The following is an 11508-nucleotide window of genomic DNA, read 5'->3' as shown; positions in this document are numbered from 1 at the left end:
AGTATTTTTTTATGTAAGCACGGGCCATGAACTTGTCCTATATACTAATACTCTACTTCTGCGTGTCTGTCGCATTTGCTACACAGCAAAACACTTTTCTTACCACGTCAATACAGGAGACTGACGTCAATATGTTAAATAATATTTGTAAAGCTATTGCATTGCATTTATAACTTTAAAGCCAAATAGCTTGACAAAAAGGTGATGGCAGAAGTTAATTCATCCAAAATTTGTTACATTTTTTAACATTAGGCTTGTTTATCTGATTCGATACTGATGCGTTAGTCGTTCGTCTAAAGCATCTTTAAATAAAAAAAAATTTGTATAAGAAGTCCACCGCTGACGTCATCTTTTTTGACGTCGTTGTTTTTTTGTTTTACGATAAATTGGCTATTTTTTTACCTCCGTATTGCTAGCCCATCATCGCAAATCGTTAGTTGCTTTCCCAGGCAAAGCATATTTCCTGCCAAAGGTTGACTCGAGACAGTGAAAGAAGTAAGCAAAACCGGTTCGTGTGGAGAATTAAACTCTACTCCATTTAACAAGCTATTTTTGTAAATAAATTATTGAAACAGAGCATTTGGAATTCTTTATTATCAGAAATTCTTGACGATGATCACCTCAATCTCGAACAATTGAGCTCCCTATCACCATAACTTCCATTGCAACACTTCATGACAGTGATAAAGATTTTAGCAGAATGATCTGTTCATTCATTTGAAGTGAGTGAGTTAGTGAGTGGGGCTTCAATTTGTTATCAGTTTTAATTTGTTTGGTGTTGCTTAACAATTTTCAATGGTACCTTTATGATTTCCTGGATATTTAATTTCGCCCTTTTCGTGTATTTAGTCACGTTCCTGCATTTATTTACCTTCAAAATATTATTTCAGGCCATAATTAATACACGCAGAAAAATCAAAGAATTCCTTTGATTCGTAAAATTTTATCTCGCAATAAAAAGGAGCACATATCATGTGGAGGAAGAAAATGGAACGGTAACGCCAAAAAACATACCAGCGATATCATCAAAGGTTCTGAGAAAGTTTAATTAAGTTACGTTTTAAAAATCATCCACAATCTCATAGATCTTATTGAAGTATTTTCTCGGTTAATATTTAATGATTTCCATGAAATACAATGTGCAAAATATAACATCAATAGAGATGTAAATAAATTATTAAAAAAAGGTTTGAATACATTTTAAATGGACGGTTACCACCTTTTAAAACCACCATGTGAATCAAAATTAAATGCATGATTAATATTTAGTTTTTTTTTTAGTAATCGCGTTTACTTTTTGTGTGCTGCCTTGGTTTTAATATATTGCACAAGCAGTGTCTAGAAATGGGCACTGGAACATCTACGAACAAGAGCACCTCTCATTTTCCAGTCAACTATATTGGCAGTGGTGAAGCATGTAATGAACCAGTTCAGCAAGTCCAGCCCAACGTTGCTTTGGATAAAGGTATGATCAAACAAGATGTAAAAATAAAAATTACCGAAGATGATGATTATCTTGAACCAGTATCACATCAAAGGAAAAAAGTTAGAATAATCAAAAAAATTCAACTGAGTAGAATTATTAAAACTCCTCTTAAAAGAAGATATAAAAAAAAATTATCGAATTCTGAAAATCTTCTGTCAATAACTTACGCGGAAGCTTCAAAACTTCAACCTAAAGATCCAGCAGAAATGTGGAAAATTGTGAAACAAACTTCAGATAAAAAACCCATTCAAGTTGAACCCACAAAAAATCGCAAAGGTTGGAGAACAATTCGTATTTTTGTATCAAGTACATTCAAGGACTTCCATCAAGAGAGAGAAGTTTTGGTAAAAGAGGTAAAACCGAATTGGATTGTGTATTTTAAATAGAAAGAATTTTGCTGTAATGAGTAATTAAGTGAGTTAAAAAAGTAAAAACAAACAAGGTAAAAAAAGCAAAAGCTTAAGGTATAAAACCATCGTCAGTGCATATAAAATGTTACTATGTTACAAGCATAATGGTCCTAAGAAATCAAACAAAAACAAAAATCCGAAAGTCTGATTGCTAAAAATCGTTTTTCGTGGGTATCGCGACTCTTCATTTGAAATAAATCTGCTCGAAAATTTATATGTTTGGAATATTTAGTTAGTTAGATTATGAAAACACTAATTTGTCCATAGGTATTCCCGGATTTACGACTGTGGTGCGAAGAACGAAAACTTCGACTTGTTGAATGTGACTTAAGATGGGTACGGCTGATTTTATATACACGTTTTTTTAAAAAAAAAAAAGAGATCTTGTTTTAACGGTCCTTATAATTGTTACCATAGGGTGTACCAAAAGATTCTACAACAGAAGAAACCATCAAAATATGTTTAAGTGAATTAGACCGCTGTTATGAAGATAATGTTGCACCTTTCTTTCTTAATTTAGCAGGGTAGGTGTTTTGTTACTGCACTGATTTGAAGAAAACGTTCATAGAATTTACAAAAATAACAGTACTTTTGTAGTTCCCTCTACTAGCCTGTACATGATGTGAGTTGTTTGTCCAAAAATATAACACATTGAAGATGTCCTGGATTGGTTGTAAATATATATAAATATAAACATTTTATTTAAGTAAAAAAATTAGTTTGAAAATTTTCTTGAACTATTTTGTAAATGTTGTAGAGAAAGAGCTGGCTGGATTCCAAATTTTGGCGATTTGACTTTAAATTTGGCAGCACAATATGGCTGGATATATGGATTATCAGTGACGGAAATGGAGATTGTCCATGGTGCTTTCAGAAAGCTCAACCCAAATGGTAATTCAGTTTTTACCATTCGTTAAAATCTTCCGTAAACAAAAAGTTTCCTGTTATCGTGTACTTTAAAATTGAATATCAAAAAACTCCTGAAAGTGTTCATCCAATGAATTAATTGCTCGCAAAATTATGAGTTCTTTTTCCTGTGTGTTTTGACCTTTTTTTACCTTCCGTACTTCCCTTTAAATTCGTGCCAAAAGGATAAAAAGATTTATACCGATATGGCAACATTGCTAATTCTTCATTTTAGTGCACAGAATTGAAAAAACTTGAAAGTAGAATCACATTAAAGGTCTTTGTGGATAACAGTAGTTATGTCTAATCTTTTCTCAACTCGTTTTAGCTTTATTCTTACTCCGAGAACCAGAAAGTATCAAAGATCTTCCGGAATCTATAAAAGATGATTTTCTGGACAACAACGAAAATTGCATTAAAAAATTGAAGACTTTAAAAACCATAATTACTGAAACTTTTGAGGTAGGTTTAAGGAAAGATCTTTAAGGATCTTTAGGGATCTTAAATACCACTTTTGTGAGAGATATTACCGTCCTCTTTTCTTTACGTTCTTTGAACAAACTCTAAAATTAAAAAAAAAAATTCTTGCAAGAAAAAAATACTAAGAAAAAAAAAAAGTTAGCAACCAAAAATTTTTTCTAAGCTATTATGATTAAAGATACTCTTGGGATAAGATAGGTTGAAAACAAATCTGCCAGTTTCAGTTTCTCAGTATCAGTATGTCTAGCTGTGCCACAAATCTGCCAGTTTCAGTTTCTCAGTATCAGTATGTCTAGCTGTGCCACACGCCTTCACTTGTCTTAGCTTGACTTCATAAAACAACATTTAAATATTTCTGGAGCGTGCACATAACGTTGTAAAAGCGAAAACTTACAGTTAATGGTATATTTCATCTTGGTGATGATGAGGTTCAGCTTGGGACGACTTGTCTGTTATAACATGGTATGCTAACCCGAGCTGTACTAAGAAATGTTGAAAATGTTGTGATTTTTGCACGGCTTGGCACAGCTTATATAGTGGACTTTACTTCAAAGTCAAGATATTGCAGAAACCGCGGTGTCAATGTAGAAATTACCTGATATGTATTTCATCTAGGGAGATTGTGTCTACCTTTACAAGGTAAAGGGGATGTTTAATCGTGGACAAGTCGAGTTTAAAGGATTAAGTGGAGATTCACAATTTTCACAAAAGGTAAGAAACAATATGTATATGTATAGCTACCGTATTTCCTCTTTTTAGCGTCCTAATAATGCGCTTTAATAACCCCCTTAGGGTTGAAGGAAGGAGAGGGAAGGGAGGGACCTAGAGTTACGTAATACAACATTTAATAAGAGTGTTAAATGTTCTGAATACAAGAAAATTTATTTTTAGGTATATAACTTCTTTAAAACAAGAATTGAAGAATTATATCCATTAGATCCAACTCCACAGGATCCACTTCAAGTACAGAAGGAAGCACACGAGGTTTGGATAAGTTCATTAATCTACTGAATAGGAAAGCATAAGATATGACGTGTTGTTTAAAAAGTCACCCAAAATACCATTTAATATCCATTTTAACGACTTTGTTAAAATAAAAGTTTTCAACTTAACGTCATTCGAAGAAAACTATCAATTACTAATTTTCTAAACCATTTAAAACACTTTATATGTTTTCATGATGTTGTCCCAATCGAAAAAACACTATTTTGGGCTAAAAATTGACTCCCTGTTAAAAGTAACGCCACAAATGTTGCAAAATAATATCACATACATAACCTTGTGTTGTATTTGTACTAGTTATTTGTCTACGATTATTTCTAAAATCTTTTAAAAAAGGCACATTAGATCTCATTGTGCTATATTACCTCACCAGAAGCCTTAAATGTCCTTTTTTATAATTTCAGACTTTCCTGGATAGTCGTTCACAATGTGTACTTGGAAGAGATAAACTAATTGAACAAGTAAGATCTTACATATTTCGTTTATTGTTAAAGATTCAATAAAAAAAGGCGACCCTTCAATAATGAAAGAAAAGTGTGGAATTAAACCCAGGTAATGGGAGCGAAAGGGATGTTTTTATTATTGCTACGAATATTTATACAGAATAGTTACTTTAGTGTTGCAAACACTGTTATCAATGTGGATCCTGTGTTCTGAATGTATATATTAGGCATACAACGACATTGCCTACCCAATTCCCCCTTATAACAAGCGTTGATCGGTAGATGTGGTAAAGCAATTTGTTAAACATGCCTGTGCTTTGAACCGAACTCCTTAACCACTAGACCACGCGCCATGTTTTTCGCAATGAGAAAAGTTAGAGTATTACGAGCACTGTTTTACTTTCTATATTAAAAGACCAAACAGAGAGAGTTTACGTATTTAGATAATTGATGTTGTTTTCAGCGGTATCCAGTGTTTTTCCACTTGCTGATGCAATATTCAATTCGCAGTTTAGCTTGCTTTACTTGATTGTACATGGGTACATGCAGTCTTTTTTCACTTAGATAAAGAATTATGCATACACAGATGATGGAGTATCACCATTGCTAGTCATTGGTACAGCTGGTGCTGGAAAATCAGCTCTAATGGCAAAATGTGCTGCGGATACAGTATACATGGCCAGTGCAGATAAATTAACTGTTCCTAGGTAAGCTTTATGGAAAGACTATTTGATGATGTTGTTAAAAAAAAATCAAAATGCCACACAGCTGGTGAAGGCAAGTTGTGGAAGTTAAACAGTTTCCTCTTTCTTTCTTTTTAGTGGCTTTAAGAAATGGAGAGTATTTTTTCATTTTGTTGGTGCTACTCCTGGATCAACTGATCTTGCTTTTTTCCTGCAACGTCTTACTAAAGAAGTCAAACCAGATATGAAAGATATTGTTAGCGATTTGGAGACATTGATACAACTCAGCAACAGTTTGTTATCAAATCCGAACACTGAACCAATTATAATATTCATTGACGCTGTAAATCAGGTATAAAAAAACTTGTGCGATAAAGGTTGTTTTCTTGGTTCTTCTTTTGCATTTTTGTTTGTTTTTTAAACTTAATGTTTAGCTTGATGAAGATAAACAACAATTCATGAGTCGTTGGCTGCCAGACAATTTATCTCCAAATGTTCGTGTTATTGTTTCAATGATTGAAAGTACTCCAAGTCATCAAATGTTGCGTTCTTACAAACCATCACCAGTTGAAATTATGTGTGGCCCGCTGGACATGGATTCAAGAAAGGTTTTTTTTTTCTTTTCTTTCTTAGTGTGTAAAGAAAATGTTTGATATTTAACTCGGTTTTTATCGAAAATGTAAGATTTTAAACGAGTTTTAAACGCATGTTCATTTTGTCTAATACCTTGAATTTTACTATACTTTCTTTCGTAAGGGAATTCAAAGTTTTGCCAAAAATAAATACGTTTACTATTATAATAACCCAAGCATTTTTGATACAAAAAGCAAACTAAAACACAGCATTGTCGATTTTTATTAAAAATTAAAGTATATTTACTGTTTTTGCTAAAATTGCTGTAAACTGCTAGTATCTCTGTTGTTAGGAAATTGTCTGCAATATATTGAAGATGTACAATAAGCGATTGGACGATGAGCAACTAAACACTTTAGTAGCAAAGAAAGGCTCAAGTAATCCTCTGTGGTTAACACTGGCATGTGAAGAATTAAGAGTATTTGGAAAGTTTGAGGAACTTATTGGAAAGATAGAAACGCTTCCTGATGATCTGATTGAGTAAGTATCGGAACTTTTACAAAATCAGATATATTTTGGATATTGATGGTAAGTTAACACTGCTATTTTCATTTAGCCTTGAAATAGATGTATTTTCTCGCTTTGAGACGGAAACTGGTGGTCTGTTGATGAAAGCAACATTATGTTTACTTGAAGTTTCAAGGCATGGTTTGCTCGAAACAGAATTGTTAGCTTTACTTGGAGATGACAATAATATCAAATGTCCTGATTATGTTGAGGTAGGCTTAATTTATTTCTCATTTCTCATTTTATATTAAGATTTGGCAGTAAAACAATCGGTTGGTGGAAACTAGAAAGAAGAACTAATATAAATTCGCTTTCCTAAAGGGTGAAGAAGAAGAAGTTATCAAAAAAACGGAAGAAGTGACTGCTCAATCAATAGCTCCATGTGATACAGAAAAAGAAGATGTTGAGAATCTTACTGATAAGTTTTCGAAACTCGTTGATGAAGGTTATGTTATAAAAGAAGAAGAACAGAATGCGAAAGGTAAATTTTTCATCTTTATTTTCTTTAAATCATGTGCTATAAGTAATGATCGTATTTGTGTGTTGCAATGTATCTATAAAAGCTAGTCTGTTATAATATTCTGTTCTTTTAGTTAAGCGACCAAAGGGTAAGCAGGTAAACTTTCTACCTGCTAGAGACTGGGCTATTATTTACCGTAACTTGAAACAACTCCTCAGACCATGTGGTGATCTTGGAGAAGGACGGCTTGATTTTTACCACAGATCTCTCAGCAAGGCTGTAAGAAGAAAGTATGGATACACATTTGTTACATTTTTTTAAACGAAAGTTATCAATTTGTTTTAAGTAAAAATGAGAGTGTATTTTTTACTTTTGTTTTAGATATTTCCAGGGCAGTGAAGGATTTAAAAAACATATGTACAATTTTTGGCATGGTGTGTTAGCTGGATATTTCGAAGGAGTTGATGATATGGATAGAAAAGCTGAAGTATATAATTATTTTTAACAGGACTGAAATTAATTTCATGATATTTATTTAAACAAAATTAAGTAAAACATTTTTGTATAGGAACTACCATATCATTTGGAGCAGCTTTTGGACAACAATCGATTAATACGTTGTTTGTTAGAATGGCCAGTGTTCAATCGACTTTATAATGAAGATTTCAGTATTGATTTGCTACGCTCATGGCAAAAGGTATTATTAATATCCTAGCTAAGCTGAAAGTGTTTGACGAGCCTTTGGACTTTCTCAAGGGTGCACATGTAATTATAAATTTCTAATGACCCCATCATTTTTTTTTACTAAGGCTGGTGGCTATGTAGTTGCATCTGCTTTGTACAGAGAATCACTTGTTGTGTTAAAAGACTCTAGAATGCCATTAATTGATTATGTAGAGCAATTGGAAAGCGTTGGAATGTTTCTGTAAGTGTCTAGTTTTGTTATGGTAGAAGATTTATGAAATTTAAATGCTTAGAGAATGTAACGGCTGTTATATCTTTATTGACATCAAGATTTGTATATAAAATAATAAATAATAACATTGAATTAAATAATATTGGTTAAAGAGGGTTGATTTAAAACAATCCTGTATTCTTATTAGATACGTAAAACTTAAACATTATTTTTTTGATTCGTTGGTGTTGTTTCGCCTTTGTTATTCATTGAAGAATAGTTGTTTATTTCTGAAATGAGTGAAGAAATTAATTATATCCTCCCATATTTCAGCATTCAGGCTGGCCAATACACGGAAGCATATGAGATATTAGAAGAGCGAGTCAAACATGAGACTGAACAGCTTGGTTCACGTGTAGACGAATTAGCTGACGTTTATCAGATGATGGCGAAGTGTAAGAGTGAGGTGGGAGACACTAATTTAAAGTAGATAATTTGTGCATGAATATGAATATTTCAATATCCAAAAAATTAGAAGAATCTGTCTTACCATACAACGTCTTGAATATGCTAAAACCTGTTCTGTTGATTTACGTTAAAAGAATACTTATGTAAACTTTGCGGCGATATTTGACATGATTTTACAAACTGATTTATTAGATTGTAAAGAATCACAATTTCATCACAATGTCGCAGCTTGCAGAAGACGAGGAGGTCGTGGAGTTATGTCAAAAAAGCCATGATTATCGAAAAGAACTGCAAGGAGAAAAACATGAGGTATTTCAGTTTGTTTATTAAAATTTTGGATGACAATCTGCTGCAGGGTCTTGTCATAGTCCGTTAAATCAAGTATATCGGCAAAGTACTCACTAACACATTTAGTCAATTAGATTTATTTTATTTTTTCAGTTTATGATGGCGCTTAACAATATTCTTCTTTGTCATCATCTGGCAATTATAGCTGATCTAAAGAAAGATGATACATATCGAACTGAAGCATTTGAAGTTATCAATGAAGCTATCAGAGTTTTTCAACAGGTTTAGTATGAAACTTTATGGCTGTGCATTGACTTTACAATGTTCCCCATGCAACATGTTTTACTAGACACGTACGACCAATACAGTGTGCTGTTGGAAGATGTGTTCAGACAGGAGAAGAATAATTATAATTTTAATTGCTTGTATTGGATTTTTCGCTACAGAAAGTGCACAGTTCTCTTAAAGATTACGTTCATCCACTAATAAATATGCCATTAAAAGTTATCATTATATTTTCTAGATAAATGATATTGGGCATTTAGCGGAAGCTATCATGACAAAATCTTTCATCAATCCCAGAGATAAAAAATACTTTGAAGAAAAAGAAAATGTAAGGACCTGTCGTTCATGTGAATTTATATTCTTCTTATTGTTGAATATTCTTAAGTGATTGGAAGCTTTAAGTCCTAACATCCAGATACACACCACCATTTGCTATTTTCTATCCAGCTAAACCATTTGCTTAATTTTATTATAGCAACTCAAGAAATCGTTTAAGTTGTGTTTAAAGGCTTATGGTAAGGGACATATGTTATATGTAAGATTGTGTTTAAACATTGGAATACTTTATGAAGATGACAGACAATATCAAAAAGCGTATGATTATTTTGTGCAATGGGATGTTGCTTGCAAGGAGGTAATTATGTGCATTTTTCTGTATAAGCATCACGGCCTAAAAAGTACAAAAACTCTGAGTTACTTAATATCACCTTCAAGGATATTCCAAATGTAGGAAGCATAGATGTTATACACAAAATGTCTAACACTCAGTGTTGAATCTAACAACGTATTGGTTTACAATTTTATAATTTAATGAAAAACCTCTTCGCTGTTTAATGAAATTCTTCATAATTACAACATGTCCGATATAGATTGACGACAAAGTAATAAAAATGTTAATCTGTACTCGAAAAACTTTCTATGCTGGACTAAAAGAACAAAAAGCGTTACCATACAACTAAAGCATTTTAGTTTTTTAGTCCTGATATGCATGCTAAAAAGCAATTAATACTATATAGATTGAATCAGTTACGAAACTAAATTCAGCAAATGGTGTAAAGATGAACTTCAATAATACATAGGGGAAGAAACTGAGAAAGCATTCAGAATAATTAGCCACACTGATCTCGATAAAGAGAGAAAGTGTTTTTTGATGTAAAACAAAATGATATTGTAGTTTCCTTTTTTTTAGAATTATTCGATTCCGAATTTATATATATACACACTAATTTTTTCAGGTACTGGGACCAAGCCATCCGAAGGCTATTCGTGCAAAAGAAACTTTAAACGAACCAATGTATAAACGTATAAGAGATCAAAGAGAACGCACAGCAGCTGGTACGGCTTAATAATTTTGGCATCACTAATTGAATATGTATGATGGCTCTTGCAATGCAATTTTCCATTATCTGATGTTAGAAAATTTACTTCACAATACTTAGCGAGATGGTGCTTCAGAGTGACACACATTTTACTTTTAATATAACGTATTTAGTTATACATTTGTTTTTTCCCAAGAGAGACATTATTTTTGAATTTTTTTGAGCCTTAACAATATTTCTTTCTCTTTTTACCTGGAGGAGAATTGCGAAGCTATAAAATCAAATCAACCTTTAATACTTTGAGATACTCTTGACTTTATTTATCTATATTATAGCATCTTTATACGTCTGTCTGTCTGTCACGCAAAATGGTGCTGCAAGTAGCGAGACGCACACAATGCGGTATAAAAAAGGACAGGCAAACCCGTGGATTTTTCCACGGGCCACCGGCTAGTTTATTTCTAACTTTCTTATATATTTTTTATTGTTTATATTATATTACAATGTCATTTGCTAATAAAAAACAAACAAACAAACAAAAATTTAAAAATGGTGTTTTACGTACTTTTTTCTTCTTCTAATTTGACATTTCAAGATTATAAACAGAAATTTAACAATTTCGCGAAATTTAACAATTTTGTTCTGAAGTAATATTTAAAATTGATCAATTTGCGAAAAAGAAACCATTAAAATATCTGAATTTACCTAACTTGAGAAATACGTCTTATTTTGAAGTTTTGTTATTTAATTTTTTGTCACACGTGTTGTTTGGCGCAAAAAATATTTTTCACATTGTTCGAGCTGTCGAAAAAACACTAAAAGACTTAAAACTTTCTCAAAAGCCACGTCTGGGGATTTAAAGCGAATGTTTTAGGTGGATTTTTTACCTGGCAACGCACGCGTAATTTATAGCATGAAGGAAATATGAAGTAAGTTTGGCGCAAAGAACCCAAATGAATCCAAACCCAATGTGATCCAAAATGCTTATTTCAATCATATTCTCTTTTGAAATCTCTGATTAATAAGAGGCTAAGAAAATTTAAGTTTTTAAATAAAATTTAAAGTTTCAGAAGGAATGGGTTTTCCTGGTTATATTTTTGGCACTAGGCTTACAAAAATTTAATGAAGGGCAGATCAAGTAAAATAACGCTGTGTTTTATCAATTATAATTTCTGCATGACTCTACTTATTTATTTCTTCTCTTTTTTAATATTTAAAAAGCAGTTGTCTTATATCAACCTCA

At 32.3% G+C, this 11508-nt stretch overlaps 1 protein-coding gene across 1 annotated transcript; it reads left to right on the top strand.

Moving 5' to 3' along the window:
- Window positions 1-522: 522 nt before the first annotated feature.
- On the top strand, window positions 523-10483 carry LOC130629218 (TPR repeat-containing protein DDB_G0287407-like). Its single transcript, XM_057442354.1, has 24 exons — window positions 523-1839; window positions 2164-2232; window positions 2314-2420; window positions 2654-2787; window positions 3131-3264; window positions 3898-3993; window positions 4174-4266; window positions 4689-4745; window positions 5292-5434; window positions 5549-5762; window positions 5845-6018; window positions 6336-6523; window positions 6600-6762; window positions 6872-7031; window positions 7144-7300; window positions 7392-7497; window positions 7579-7707; window positions 7820-7935; window positions 8239-8371; window positions 8566-8682; window positions 8815-8943; window positions 9185-9274; window positions 9422-9580; window positions 10182-10483. The coding sequence occupies exons 1-24, from the start codon at window positions 1345-1347 to the stop codon at window positions 10290-10292; spliced, it is 3474 nt and encodes a 1157-aa protein (XP_057298337.1). The 5' UTR covers window positions 523-1344; the 3' UTR covers window positions 10293-10483.
- The last annotated feature ends 1025 nt before the right edge of the window (window positions 10484-11508 follow it).

The sequence above is a fragment of the Hydractinia symbiolongicarpus genome, chromosome 15 (assembly GCF_029227915.1).
Source record: "Hydractinia symbiolongicarpus strain clone_291-10 chromosome 15, HSymV2.1, whole genome shotgun sequence".
Lineage (NCBI taxonomy): Eukaryota > Metazoa > Cnidaria > Hydrozoa > Anthoathecata > Hydractiniidae > Hydractinia > Hydractinia symbiolongicarpus.
This window is presented reverse-complemented; position numbering and strand designations above follow the sequence as displayed.